The sequence below is a fragment of the Ursus americanus genome, chromosome 24, assembly GCF_024610735.1.
Source record: "Ursus americanus isolate L20-20 chromosome 24, mUrsAme1.1.p, whole genome shotgun sequence".
NCBI classification, from domain to species: Eukaryota; Metazoa; Chordata; class Mammalia; order Carnivora; family Ursidae; genus Ursus; species Ursus americanus.
The window spans coordinates 36680700-36696036 of NC_142150.1; the positions used below are offsets into that span (position 1 = coordinate 36680700).

The 15337-nt window shown below is 44.0% G+C and overlaps 1 protein-coding gene across 4 annotated transcripts; it reads right to left on the minus strand.

The window, feature by feature from the left end:
- Window positions 1-1139: 1139 nt before the first annotated feature.
- LOC123785099 (membrane-spanning 4-domains subfamily A member 6A-like) lies at window positions 1140-13565 on the minus strand. 4 transcript variants are annotated; one of them, XM_087854927.1, is made up of 8 exons: window positions 13369-13548; window positions 12717-12921; window positions 11573-11732; window positions 9929-10063; window positions 8715-8771; window positions 6148-6357; window positions 3027-3128; window positions 1140-2144 (listed from the first exon to the last, which is right to left on the minus strand). In XM_087854927.1, the coding sequence occupies exons 2-8, from the start codon at window positions 12725-12727 to the stop codon at window positions 2049-2051; spliced, it is 771 nt and encodes a 256-aa protein (XP_087711053.1). In that variant the 5' UTR covers window positions 12728-12921; window positions 13369-13548; the 3' UTR covers window positions 1140-2048. The 4 variants fall into 4 exon arrangements, with proteins under 4 accessions (XP_087711053.1, XP_087711054.1, XP_045642736.1 ...); XM_087854928.1 differs by lacking the exon at window positions 12717-12921 and having other exon boundaries at window positions 13369-13565; XM_045786780.2 differs by lacking the exons at window positions 12717-12921; window positions 13369-13548 and having other exon boundaries at window positions 11573-11826.
- Window positions 13566-15337: the final 1772 nt, after the last annotated feature.

Sequence of the window (15337 nt, forward strand, 5' to 3'; positions counted from 1 at the left end):
TGGTTGACAGCCCCACTGGGAGTGTCCACTGGGGAGTTCTCAAAGGAAGGAGTCATTCTCTCACACACATGCACACGCACATTTATCCCCTACATTCTTTTCGGCAGAGAAGAGTGTTCTTGAGTCTGTGCTCAAATAGCACTTAGTGCCCTGTATGGTGCTTCTGTACCGTTACTGTCATCTGTTTTCCCCAATTGATTATGAATTCCCTGAAGCCAAGGAGTGTATCTTATTCACCTTTGTAACCCTGGCATCCAGCATAGTGTCTGGTACCCCCAAAGTGCCCATAAATGTTGAATATCCACAATAAGCAAATAAATAAGAAGAATGGTGTACCTGTGTGTGTAGGGAGGGAGGGAGAAGAAAGGGAGGAGACAAGGAGGAGAGAGTTTGAAGAAAGAGCTGAAAGCAAAAACCAACATTCTCCTCTCAGAATGAAAAACCCAACGGGGAAACAGCATCAGATCTGACACAGGGAGTATGACCCTGACATAGTGGGTCAGGACAGGGGAAACGTGAGAAAATCATTCCAGGAAATGCAGCTTATATAAAATTAGGAGAAGTCTTTCAGCACCAGCTTGTGTGTGTGTGTGTGTGTGTGTGTGTGTGTGTGTGTGTGTGTGTGTGTGTGTGTTGAGGCTTAACATTTACACCTGAACAAGTGTTCTTTCTTATTTTGAAATCAGGAAAAAATATGAACTGGCTGACTCCTAATAAATATTCTAGTTAGGCTTTGTTTGCTTGTTTTGTTTGAATAGCTGATGAGGAAGAAGGGAGTTCAAATTCAGGTTTATATCTATCACTGTTGACTTACTTTGTATTTAAAAGGAAAAGTAAACAAATGAGTTTCCACAATTATGTAAGGATGATTTTGTGATATTTATAATAAGAAATATATATTTAGTCTTCCATCTAGTTCCTGGCACAAATCTGTGGAATTTCCTGAGTGATAGAGCAGTCAAGGTGTCTTTTTTTATGTTAATGAGTTGACTGACTTTGGGAAAGCCCTCAGAGAACCTAAGGATGGGTTGGGGAACCTTCCCAGGCAGAGGAACCAACCTTATGATTAGAGGATTGGCACTTTCAGTCCACCTGCCCCCCACCCCCCACGACATCTGGAAAGGAGAGAGGGCTAAAAACTGAGTCTAATCACCAATGGCTGATGGTTTAATCAATCGTGGGTATGTAACAAAGCCTCCATAAACCGCCCAAAGGGTAGGATTGGGATAGCTTCTTGGTAAACCCAGGGAGATTCCGGGACAGTGGTGCTCCACACTCCTTCCCATTCCTTGCCCTCTGTTTCTCTTCCATATGGCTTTTCTACAGTTATATCCTTTTATAATAAACTGGTAATCCAGGAAATGAAATGTTTCTCTGAGTTCTGTGAGCCATTCTTAAGAAAGTAATTGAACCAAAGAGGAGGTCTTGAGAACCTCCATCCGTAACCACTGAGCCCTTCAGCTGTGTGGGGTGTGATGTTATTTATCTCCAGGTAGATAGATATTGTCAGCACTGAGTTGATGGCTTGGTGGTGTGGAAAAAACACACATAATAGTAATGCAATACGGATTTTATGTTGAAGCCAATTACTTACACAGCTGCTGACACTTAATCGTGGGGGGCATGTCTGCATGTTGTAATGAGAATAATCATGTGATGCAACACTAGTGTCTACGATGAAAGAGTCTGAACACCACCATTACTCAATTGACTTCTGTTCGCAATGAAGGAGGATAAGAAAGAGTTGTCTCCTTTACTTCACCATGACCTCTGAATCACACAATTCTGTCTAGTTTCTTGGGACATGTCTATCTGGCAGTCTAGGCAGTGATAATGTACACACCTGCACCTTGCCTGATGGCAAATCAAGAGACCCCCCCCATTGAACACATATATTCCATAACAAGAAAACAAAGATATGTTATTTTCAATGTTCATAATATAAAAGCCTACTTTTCAGAGAATTCAAACTTTGCTTTCTTGAGTTGAGTCTCTTTGGTTGGTTTTTATACAGCATCATAAAACGAAATTTCTGATGAATATTTCCCCTAAGAAGGCAGTAGTTCTTCATATCCAGGGTCAGAAAATGCCTTTGCAGGTATGGTGGATTTATTCTTGTAACTCTGAGGCAAGAAAAGGACACTCTAAAAGAAACAAAATATGTTAGTTCTTCATATGTTTGTTCTTCATATGTAGTTCTTCAGACATCACTCAGGTTCAGTTTCATACACACACACACACACACACACACACGGCGTGGAGATATATATATCTCGATACCATTACCTCCATCTTTGTGTGTGTGTGTGTGTGTGTGTATATATGTATATACGTATATATACACACACACACACATTGCTTACAAGATGAATAGTATGTCATTAAGTTCTTTACATAAGTGTGGCTCCTTAGCTTAATATTCATTCTGCTTTCTTTAATACAGTTTTGGATAAATCAAGGTTTTGTAATCCAGTGAAATGAAGCCATAAATCCATGAGGGTGGTAGGGTGCTGTCCCGTGGACTTTGAAACAACTATTTTTTAAAACTATCTTTTAAGTGATAAAAGAATTTTGAGATCATAGGAAGGCAAAACCAGAGCATAGGACATTTATGAATCGAATCATGTTTGCAAATGGCCTTGACCAAGTCAAGGTGGTTAGAGAGACTAGGGCTGTGGTAGAAAGTGTTCCTGTCTGGAAAGGACACAAACCAATTCTGGGCACCTGGGCGCAAACTCATACGCAATGCTGGGCAAGCCACTTAAGTTCCAGGTTTCTGCATTTACAAAATAGAAAGATTGAACCAGTCGATTTTTCAGGTTCAACCATCCCATTTAGTTAATCCTCAGCTACGCAATTGCCATCTGCTTTCCTCATCTGTCTTCCACCCCCAACAGGCCTTCTCCCATGTGTATCCCATGACCTACACCTGCCGACCCATAGGCAACTCTTGCTGACATCACTCAACACAGCCCAGACCCGGAGATATACCTGGCAGACTCAGGGAGGCCAGCCAGCACACTCACCCCAGCAAAGTTGGACTGAGCCTCTTTCCACCAAACTGCAGCAGCGAGCAAGGCCAGACAGAACTCCAGCACTGTGCAAATCAGCATCACAGACAGAGTTCCCTGAAATTCAGGAAAGACAAGGTTGGCGGTGCTTGAGTCAACTGACGCCCTCATGCCTGTTCAGTGTTGACCACCTCAACCATCGGAAGGACATCCGCAGCAGGAGAACAGTGCTCCCTCCTAGCCTGCAGCTGGCTTCATTTGCTTATTTACTGCCTTGAGAGGGGGGTGAGCAGAACCACATCAGCTACACATAACCCGCCTTGTGCATTGTTTCTTATCCCGATGAAACACAGCGACATCCGATTACACTGTTCACTCAGTGAGGGACACGATAATGTCCAGGACTGACACAGGACAACCTCCATTCTGGCCTCACCTCTACCACTTAGTAGCTGTGTGAGCCAGAAGTCTCCACACTTACCAAATGTACACAGTGATACTTCCTTCTCAGACACACCTGAGAATCAGTGAGGTTTTGACCTCATTGGTGCAAGCCCTTTGTAAAATTCAACATGAACACCCCCTCTGGATGGGCTTTCTTAGCCTTTCTTGATGTCCATAAGAGTTAGAAAGAAAAATCAAGGCAATAAACGTAGCATAAACAGAGCTGCCTCCATTGCTAACAACCCACACCAGCTCGAAAAAGATACGACGCCCAAAGACTAGGTTCTACCATTTCTGTCCTTAGGCATCCTTCATGCAGACCTGGCAACCTGATAGAACAGGAGAGAAAATGTGATTGCACAAACCTCTAGTCTCTTTACGTACAGTTCAAGAGGAAATACAATTTGTTTACATTAATTAGAAACTGTCCCAGCAAGCATGCGCAGTATAATCCCTTTGCGTATAAAGCAAAATTATCCCTCATGAATGCATATTTATTCCTTCCACAAATCCCTCCCAGCTTCTCTCCAGAATTTTTCCCAACATGGGGCTGCCTCCCCCATGTGTTGGTTTATGCCAATTACTATCAACCTCATTTGCATGTGCCTTTTCTCATTATAATATCATGAACCTGCAGAGAAGTGCGGGGCGCCAGGTCCACAAGGAGAGGGGTGCAAAAAGGCAAGAGAAACAAAAGATAAAATGAATTTATGGGACTTCATCAAGATTAAAAGTTTCTGCACAGCCAAGGAAACAGTCAGAAAAACTAAGAGGCAGCCCACGGAATGGGAGAAGATATTTGCAAATGACACTACAGATAAAGGACTGGTATCCAAGATCTACAAAGAACTTCTCAAACTCAATACACGAGAAACAAATAAACAAATCAAAAAATGGGCAGAAGATATGAACAGACACTTTTCCAATGAAGACATACAAATGGCTAACAGACACATGAAAAAATGTTCAAAATCATTAGCCATCAAGGAAATTCAAATCAAAACCACACTGAGATACCACCTTACGCCAGTTAGAATGGCAAAAATAGACAAGGCAAGAAACAACAATTGTTGGAGAGGATGTGGAGAAAGGGGATCCCTCCTACATTGTTGGTGGGAATGCAAGTTGGTACAGCCACTCTGGAAAACCGTGTGGAGGTCCCTTAAAAAGTTAAAAATTGAGCTACCCTATGATCCAGCCATCGCACTACTGGGTGTTTACCCCAAAGATACAGACGTAGTGAAGAGAAGGGCCATATGCACCCCAATGTTCATAGCAGCAATGTCCACAATAGCTAAATCGTGGAAGGAGCCGAGATGCCCTTCAACAGATGACTGGATTAAGAAGTTGTGGTCCATATATACAATGGAATATTACTCAGCAATCAGAAAGAATGAGTTCTCAACATTTGCTACAACATGGACGGCACTGGAGGAGATAATGCTTAGTGAAATAAGTCAAGCAGAGAAAGACAACTATCATATGATTTCTCTCATCTATGGAACATAAGAACTAGAATGATCAGTAGGGGAAGAAAGGGATAAAGAAAGGGGGGGTAATCAGAAGGGGGAATGAAACATGAGAGACTATGGACTATGAGAAACAAACTGAGGGCTACAGAGGGGAGGGGGGTGGGGGAATGGGATAGACCGGTGATGGGTAGTAAGGAGGGCACATATTGCATGGTGCACTGGGTGTTATACACAACTAATGAATCATCGAGCCTTACATCGAAAACCGGGGATGTACTGTATGGTGACTAACATAATATAATAAAAAATCATTATTAATAAAAAAATTAAAAAAAAAAAAAGGAGAGGGGTGCAAGCACGTGCTTGACCAACTCCGTTAGCATCTGGCCATCCTCCAACTGTGGACTTGATGTAACTCACTTTCGTGACTGTGGGACACCAGACACTGCGCAGCCTCTTTCTTCTCATGCTGCCCGTGTCTTTCCCGGGGCTTTCTAAACACACACATGCACTTTGATGCTCCAACTGAAGACATTATGTCTAGGAGCCAAACTTCGTTGCTTTCTTCCCCAATAATGGCAACCGTAATCAGTTCCCATTCTCCATCTTCCTACATCTCTTATTTCCCAATTTAAGAAATCCCACCCTGGCAAGTTACCACAAACAACAACGATGCTACCTTCTCCCCTGATAAATCCTGTTCATCACTGTGCTCCCTGCAAGGAGGAGAAGCCCTCACCTCTGAGGCCATGTTTCCTTCTCTCTGCTTCTCAGTGCTGGGCCCAGTGTCCACTCAGACTGCGTTTACACCCCAGCACACATACTTTCCAGGTTTCTTGACAACTAGGGTCTTCCTGCTGTCTCTCCCTTTCTTAATTTACCATTCCATGTGCCAAGATTTTTGGTTGAACAAACTCCTATTTTATACCTCTAACAACACAATTATTTTGATTATTAAGAAACTCTATCAACATTAAGTTTTCATTTTTCATCATCAACTTGATTTGACATTTGCTCTTCCATTTCATCTCACTGGTATGTAACCCCAGAGCCTAGCCACTTTATCTCAGTCAAGCAGTCCCCTCCCATTTGCATGGCCCTGGCCTTCCCCCAGATACCCAAACCAGAAAGAATTAGACAGATCTTCAAAAGAAGGATTAACGAAAGGCAAGGATTTCAGAACCTTCCAGAGATTGGAAAACCTGTCTAAAAATACTTACAGCTAGAGTGGTTTTGGCTATGAAACAGTCTTCCTTAACATATGGGTGCATATAAGGGATATAAAAATGTTGTAGAGGTACTTTGTCCTCTTTGTTCAAGTCGCACTTCCAAAAGGCAGGATCCAAAGCAGCCAGGTTGACAGAGAGGAGAATAAAACCCACGAGAGCACATAGAGAGCTCAGAATGTTTGCAGCCACGCCAATCTGAGCCTAAAAGACAAAGGCTGAGTTAGAATCACTGTTGATGAGCAACACATGCCTCTTATCCCTCTTTGCCAAGGCAGTGCAAAAATTTATTTTATCTGTGTCTGTCAGGGGACCTAGCATCGGTAGACTTCAACCAGGATGTCTCCCCAGTACTTAGCAACATCTCTGAACCTAGAAGGTAAATCTTGGCCAAGTGAATGAATATATGAAATATTTCTCCCTAGGCAGGAATTCAGTCGGTGGCAGAGACTATTGCTCTTCTACATTCTTGATTCAGGACTGAGAGTAGGGCTCCATGAGGCCGTGCCTGCAGAATGCCCATATGCAGCAGATATGATTTCTCTCTCCCTCGACTCATTCAGAAACCCCTTGAGGAAGCCATCAGCCACTCAGAGGAAGCAGATGAAGCAAGCTACTCTTCCTTACACATGACCCACTTAAATGCACACACACTCCCAAAGATGAGTGTGGGAACATAGTCCTCAGGCTTAGGTGAGCCCTGCAGTGGACAGGTTCTGATGGTCATGGGCAGAGCTCCATAGGAATGAGCATAGCCGGAGTTCTAGCCCCAGCCCCAAGGACGGTGTAACACGTTAGCAGCAGGGTGAGGAACAAGATCAGACTCGATGTCAGGACCTGAGGTCCCAGTGGTAGCTTTGCCTGAGACCCTCTCCATTTTCTGGAGTGCTCAGTTCCCTAATTTCACTTCCCTCTATGGGTTTCATTTCTACATTTATAAGGTGAGTAAGGGGAATCAACAAAAAGATCTCAGAAATCTGTTCCCTTCTTCCCCAATTCACGGAAGGGGGAATTGATCTAGGATTATCCTGAAAGCTCTATTTATGGGTAAGTGTAGTCCAGGGCAGACCAAATAGCCATAAATTAAAATATTATATAATCCCATCCAGGTTGCTCCTTCTTTAGGGGCTCAGCAGTAGGAGCTTCGGGGGCACGGTAGAGAATAGGCAGCGTATTTTTCTCCTCCTAACCACAGTTTCCCAAAACAATGACTATAAAGTGTATGATCCTGGGCCTTCTGATAGCCAGCAAGACTCATGATTTCCAGAAGATACATTTCTTAGAATGATTTGGGTTTGTTCTGGGACAGCTTTCTTCCCCAACCTCCAAAAGGGCAGGTAGAATGTGTGACCACAGTAGAATTCCCTACAGGATGGATGACTCTGGTGAGCCTGAGCTAAACCCTATATCCTTGAGTTTACTGCCCTATTCACTCTGGTATTGTTCTTCTCTGGGGTAAGAGCCCCAAAAGCCTCCCCTCGAGAATCTAGAAATACTGTTCTTGTATTGTGCTAGCCAATGTGGTTGTCACTAGTCCCATGGCCTACTTATATTTAAAGTAAACAAAAGTAAAATTTAAAATTCAGTTTCTCAATTTCACTAGCCACATTTCAAGCTATCAGTTGCAACCTGTGACCACCAGCCTGGGCAGCGTGACTAACTGCGACTCTATCGTCACAGGAAGTTCTACAGGACAGCACCGATCTAGCAGTTTGGAGATTAGGTGACGGATCCAATTGATCAATCTCTAAATTCTGATGGAAAAAAAGAGATAGTTTGACATTGTCCTTGAGCACTCTCTCTAATTTCCTGCTGTCTTCAGGAAATATTTGTAAGCGAGCTTCCAAATTACATTTTTGTGCTACTGTGATATATGGCATTCTCACCCATGACCCCCAACATCAAACTACTTGAGGGATCTAGGATTGAGTGAAGACTTAGTGAACATTCACAGATTAGAAATCTTCTCCTTATCACACAGGTTTCCTCTCCCTGCCACTCCCAAATCTGGTTTTCCTAGAAGAGTTAAATGCAGGCAAATTTGTTTCTTAGCCAATACCAAATGACAAATGACAACTTGTAGGACCTGAGAGTTCATACTCAAATCCAGAAAAGTATAAATTTTACATCACATAGATAAAAGAATGAGAGCTAGGTCACATTTTGACTGTGTTTCCTCAAGGGTTTGGACAGATGGGTTTACACAGTGAATCCACAACAAATAGACAACTTTATAACGCTGTCACCTTCTTTGTTGTTGAAGAATAAATCTGAAGGCCAGTTACCATGTGAAGGGCATTATAAGAAGGCAGTCTTTTTCTAGAATAGATTCCTGGACACTGACCCAGGCATAATTTGACACACTGAATGAAGAGTGATTTAGGGTACAGTGGTTGGAGGAGTGTGCAGTGGACAGGAATACTGAAGAGCCAGGCTCAATTCCTGACTCTGCCAAATATCTGCTCTGGAACTTAGTTTCCAACTCTGCAAGGTAGAGAGATTGACCTTGAAGAGTTCTCCTTCAATTTCCATGCATTGTGGGTTTTGATTCTCATACTCACCAAAAGCTTAGTTGACTTTTTCTCCATGATGACAGATAGAATTCCAGAAATGACAAACTACTCAGAAAGGAGAGACAATGGTGAGGTCAGTTTCTATGTACAGGTGAAGCTACAATGTCATGATCATGGTGTTTATGGAAAACTCCTATGAAAACAGTCCTGGAAAACCATTGACCAACAACGATAAGACCCAATAATTACACAGATATGACTTTTGTTCCCCAGAGTATTCAGAAATGCATGAACATAGGCAGCTATAAGTAGGAATCTATCCTAGGAAACAAAATGAGGGTCTTAAGGGCCAGGAAATAATGTGTACAGAAGAAAATGTTGGAGTTAGACATTATGTAGAGAAAAATATGAAAGCAATGGTATGGAAAAAGAAAAGAGTGGGGGCAGTTAACAGATATGGGAGGACAGAGACACACATTTTAAGTTGGTGGCGTCCCCGGCTAGGGTGGAGTGGCGGCTGCGATCAGAGAGAAGACAAGGCTGGACACAACGAATCATTAAGGCTGTGTTCCTGAAGTCAAAGCTACTATTTTACAATATTCATAACCTAATAGATTTGGGACAATGAAGTAATAGGAAATCCTTTCACAATGGGAAAAAAGGGGGACAAAACAGGGAGAAGAGAAGAGTTGTAGATCCCACAGCCCCAGCATTAAGTACTTCAGGTCTACCTAAATAAATCCTGGGTCTTCAAAACTGGACAAGGTGCCTCTACCAATGTGAGCTGTGCTTCTTGACTGGCTCTCAAAGAGTAGAGTATGGAAAGATGAAGGAAGAAGTGACTTTGCAGCAGAGGAACCTGACCATTCCACCTCAGCCTCAGGGTCAAGGTTAACGTCATCAGAGACAAATCGTGTTGATAGCATATGCCCTTGATAGGATATCTCACCTCTGTCCCTTCCACCGGAAAATCCATCACAATTAGTCTGAACATGAGAAAAAAATATAACCCAAATTTAAGAACATGCTAAAATTCAAAAAATCCTGGCCAGTGCTACTCCGGATACCAACATCCTCAAGGACAAGTCTGAGAAAGTGTAGAGAAGCCGAGGAGATACAAGTTTAAATGTAATGTAGTCTCTTTGATGGGCTCTTGGAACAGATAACAGGACAAACTTGTGGCATCCTCAGAGATTACTTCCCACCTTTACCCGCCAGCCCCCCCTTCCCTGCCCACCATCCTCCTAAGGATCTCTACTCACACTCAAGGCTCCTACGAATGGATAAGCAGCCTTCAACAGGATGGAAAACATCGGGGTATATTGTGGAGAGGAGGGAACAGATACCAAAATAATCCCCCAACTCAACACCATTGCCCCACACAGGATCTGGATGGTCTGTTGGAAGAAGAAAGGAGATGGAGGACCTGGGTGGTTCAGTCATGAAGTGTCTGCCTTCAGCTCAGGTCATGATCCCGGAGTCCTAGGATTGAGCCCCATATCAGGTTCCTTGCTCAGCGGGGGGTCTGCTTTCTCCCTCTGCTCCTCACCCTGCTTGTGTGCTTTCTCTCTCACAAATAAATACATAAAACCTTTAAAAAATATATCAGCATTTGGAAAGGCAAGACATCTGAATCTTTCCCAGGGTGCTCGCACATGATCACTCTCTGAAGGACCCCAGCAAGGACACAGACATTGAAAAGCTCTGCAGTGAGAACTCTGCAAAGATGTTTTGGAGGAGGTGCTGCTGTGCTGCGGACAACTACTGTCTCGGGACACTGGGCAAGTGCTCAGCAAGTCTTCAGGCATCTCTGCCTCTCCCCCCTTGCTTGTTCACATGGTGCTGGGTCCCAGCTCCGTGCAAGACTGTTTCCCCTGGCTCTCTGATTCTGTTGCTACTCACTCTCCTACTACTTCTTATGGGAACAGGGGGCATCTGAAAGCCCTCACACTGTCTTTGCCCTGGTGGTGTGGACATGCCTCCTTATACCCCCCAGACCCTGCTGAACACAACAGAGAGTCTGGCCCTCTGGCCAGCTCCTTGCCCCCTCCAGTCCATGTTCCTATAGTGGAGGATCTTGGCTTCCAAGTGGCCAGTTTTCCTCCTTCACGTCTACCTCAGACAGTTATGGCTCTGTTAACATTTACCAAGCCAACGTTTTCCAAGCATTATGTCCCATGAGCCTCATAGTAATCCACAGGATTGGATATTTGAGGCAAGACAATCGTTCCCAGCAGGTTCTGCAAACTTAGATCATATCGTGTAGAGACAATTCCAGGAGACAGAGCTCTATAGTGTGCTCCCTGTTCTAGATATACCCTCCCCTCCTCCCTCCATTCCGTAGAGCTTCGTTAATAAATCTTGCATGAAAGGAGAAAAACCACCAAAAGGCAAATATCTCAGTTCTCAAAAGGGAAGGAGAAAAAGGGGAAGGAGGTTAATTCTTCCTACAATTTGTGGTGACGGAAAAATTCCTTTCAAAAACATCAGTCAGATTATTAAACACGCAGTTGGTGAACACAGGGAAAAAATGTACCTAAATGGAATTATTTACCATTACTTTTGTAGAAAATATACAGATGTACAGCTTTTTGTATGCCAATTATTCCTCAATAAAGTGTTTTATTAAAAAATAAAATGTTGAGAAGTGTGCTATTGCAAAATACAGAAACATCAACAAAGTCACTTGCTCAGATTCAGAATAGGAGAAATACAATTTTCATATCATCTTACGTTTGTGGAAGGTTCAGATGGCCCTCCAGGGGGCTCCCTTTGGTCTTCCCATCAACCTGAAGTTCCTCTGGCAAAACTTAAGAGCCTCCATAGTCACGATGTGGTCTCAAGACTTCAGTTCTTTCCTGCGCCCCCTCGTCATCCCAGTCCAGCAAGGTCTGAATCGGACTTACCCCAAGAACTTTGATCTCTGCCTTTAGACGTTTCTCTAGGCTGTCTTGCGTCTGGTTGGTGGGTTTGGGTGTCTCTGTTTGGGGGAAGTTGATGCCATTTGGTGTCAGAACTACGATGGTCTGATTGGCCATGGGTTGTGATATGATGGTGCCACCAACACTGGAAGAGAAAATAAATTCAGCTCTTAAAAAGTGTAGAGCTCTCAAGGCTCCCCACACTGGGAGCCAGTATTTTCCCATTAGTCCTGACTTGACCTATCCTTTCAGGAAGGAAACCGATCACGTGGAGCTGTGAAAACCACAAAAATTTGGTATCATGAATTTTTTTTGCATAGCGTTTGGCACAGTCCATTCATTATAGATAAGAGACGCTTCACAGGGAAGCAGCAGCACCAATCGTGAGAGGTCTCAACGTCCAGAGGCAAAGGGTCACAAAAAACTTGCAATATGTAGGAATCTCTCTTTCCTCTACTTCTACCCACAACAACTCAATTGCCAAATATCAGTGAACTTCACCCTCAAACTTCCCTACCAGTCGTGAGATGCAGGAAGGGTTCTCTTTGTCAACGTTTTCCTACTCAGGTTCTGCACATCTCAACTAACTCTGCTCATTTTTTTAGTCCAATAATAATACTTATTAGGGTTAATCCTACGTGTTCTTTTTTTTTTTTTTTTAAAGATTTTATGTATTTATTTGACAGAAAGAGACAGTGAGAGAGGGAACACAAGCAAGGGGAGTGTGAGAGGGAGAAGCACCTTTCCCGCGGAGCAGGGAGCCTGATGTGGGGCTCAATCCCAGGACCCTGGGATCATGACCTGAGCCGAAGGCAGATACTTAATGGCTGAGCCACCCAGGCGCCCCTAATCCAAGTTTTTTTTTCATATTTTACTGGACATTATACTGTAGTGCCTTTTTTTTTTTTTTTTAAACTAAGCCCTACACCCAATATTGGACTTGAACTCATGACCCTGAGATCAAGAGTCACATGTTCTACTGACTGAGCCAGCCAGCCACCCCCACCCTATAGCACCTTTAATCTTACAACATCCCTGTATGTTACTTAGTTCTTTAGTTAGCAAAACCATGTCGTAGTTAGGGAAACTCAGAAAGAAAAAGTTTATTACGAATGGAAATAATACCCACTTTGCATACATGCATGGCAAAGAGATAATGCTGAAGAAATATTTGCAGTTATGATGTTTACTCAGGCACCTTCACACAACTGGGCAGCTGTAGAACCAGGGCTGGACCCCACTCTCTCTGGGTCTGGAGCCTTTGCACAATGCATTAGAGCATGCGACCTCTTCGTCCATCCCACCTAGCCTCAGCTCCTGTGCCTGCATTGATTCTGTGTGGAGAAGCAGCAGCACGCAGAAGCATGGGAACGGGACCTGGAGTCATGAAACCCAGGTTCAAGCCCGGGACCTCCACTTGCCTGCCTCAAGGACCTGTGATGTTAGCGGTATTGGAGGTATTAGTGGCCAGCTGAGCTTGGATCTCTTGGGGGCACCATTCTCAGCCCAGGGACTGTCCAGTGTGCACAGGGCCCAAGAACATCCGAAGAGGTACGACTGTGCTCCCATTAAACACATGACCTCAGGTAAGGGACTCATCAAGATCACACAGCAAACAGCAGAAAGAGTTCAACCAGATACTCCTTCCCTCTGCTCCCTCCATTTCCAAAATACTCTGGTGCCCCTCACGTTATTTCCAGGAGCCACCAATCAAATGTCCTCTCTCAGGGAGGCACAGCAGGAGAGTGAGAAGTTGAAAACAATGTCTCAGCACTGCCTACCTGTCTCGTGGATCAGCCCCGTGGCTCCAGCTGAGTGCTCACACACTCCCAGGAGACTGTAACTCTGGGTTCTCACACCGTCCTGTAGAATTTTCTACTTGTCTTTATCTTTTGAAAGCCACCAGCCCTTCCTTAGTCCAGAGTTTACAGCCACACGGGACGTGACCCTTACAGACTGGAGATTTGTGAAATGTGCCTGCACTTCCTTTTTCCCCAAACTCCTAGCAGTTTGCTTCAGAAAAGTCACAAGGAGAACCACCTACTGGCTGGGAGAACGTGGGATTCCTGGAGCTCTATGTGTGCACTGCCACCCCAATATTCACTAGCTCTGTTATTGGACAAGTCTGTGTTCTTCTGTGACTCAGTTTCCAAATCTCTTCAATATGGAAATAATATCAACGCTGCTGATTTATTATAAAGTTTAGAGAAAATGTTTCTAGAAGGCCTTTACTGCTTCCAAGGACCATTCCATAATATGCGACTAGTCATAGTAGCATTGACTGTAATAGAGAAATTGATAAATAATAGTACTCAATAATATATATCTAACCATGGTCTGACTATACTGCTTTCAAGGAGCAATATTTCAATAATAGGTAGCTAATAATAGTAATAATATAGAAAGAAATTTTTTTGTTACTCATGTATATTTTTCTTTTTTCCAGTTCCCTGGGCCCCGGACAGGCTGAACTAACCCCTTAGCACCCACTGCCTAGGAGCTGGCTGCTGCACAATTGCCTTTCTTCTCTGGCCTCTCTCTCTAGCAATAGATCGCTGTCCCCGGACAGGATGGACACCTCTAGGAAGTGGTGAAACCAGCTGGGGGTATAGTTGGGGAAGGACGTGCACAAATTTTGCAAACTCATACCTGGGACAGTTTTGTGAAACAGAGGGGCCCTGTGCCTCCTCAAGCCCTCAGGTGGGTGTTCTTTGGAAGCCGACTTGCATACACCAGATGAAGTAGCAGCACCAGAGCCAGTCACATAAGCTGAACACCCCCATTCCACAAGCTTCCTCCTGCTCTTGGGGGAGTGCCAGAAGGAATCTGGGAACACAGCTGGACCATCATCGTCACCTCAGGGTTCCGTGGGTTCTGCACTTAACTCCATACTTCAAAGAAAAGAATTAAGAAACACCATTAAGGTTGGCTTAGTTCCCAGGACCAGTTGGCACAGATTACTAAATGCAATTCTCTTTTCTTAAATTCTAGAGATGAGTCTGAGGGGGAACGGACTCGCCCAGAAGCTGTGGAAGAGCTCAGAAGAACCTCTACCGTCTTGTTCCTGGGCTTCTGTGCCTCTTCTTCTTTCCCAAGGTGCATACTGGCATTTTCCCATCATGCCCTATGCCCTTATCACCATCCCAGCAGCCAGTAAAATAGTGGGGTACAGCTCTCTCCTGGGCTTTGACAAAGAAGGAGCCCAGCCCCATAAGGGACAACCACAAACTCTTTCCCTTGAGTGGAATGTGCTAAAAACCAATTTTTTAAATAATATTTTTAATTATATTATGTTAGTCACCATACAGTACAATTAAATCTATCGGCCAAGCAAAGATTCCCTCTACACTCTGTCTTCCTCTCTATAGTATTACAGCTTTAAATGATCTCAGAGGAATTATAAGGATCGCAAGAGACGACACTAGTAAGGTGCTTGGTACAGAACTGTACAGACTAGTAGCCCAAAAAGGACCTATCAGCGGTCTTCCCTCAACACCCACCCCACCCAAACTCCCAATTCCAATCTCCCTCCCTGCTTCTCACCCACTCTGCATCCTCCTCCTTCTTTTCCTTTTCTTTTGGGCTTCAGTAATATCTGAACAAGAGGCTCCACTCTCTGTGCTCTCACCTTAGGTCCACCCCACCTTGACCATCTCTTGTTTCCAGAGTCTGAACTCTGCCAGCCCAACCTGGAGGGAAAGGGAAAGGAATGAAAGAGCAGTAACACCTGAGGTTAATAATTTGGGTCAG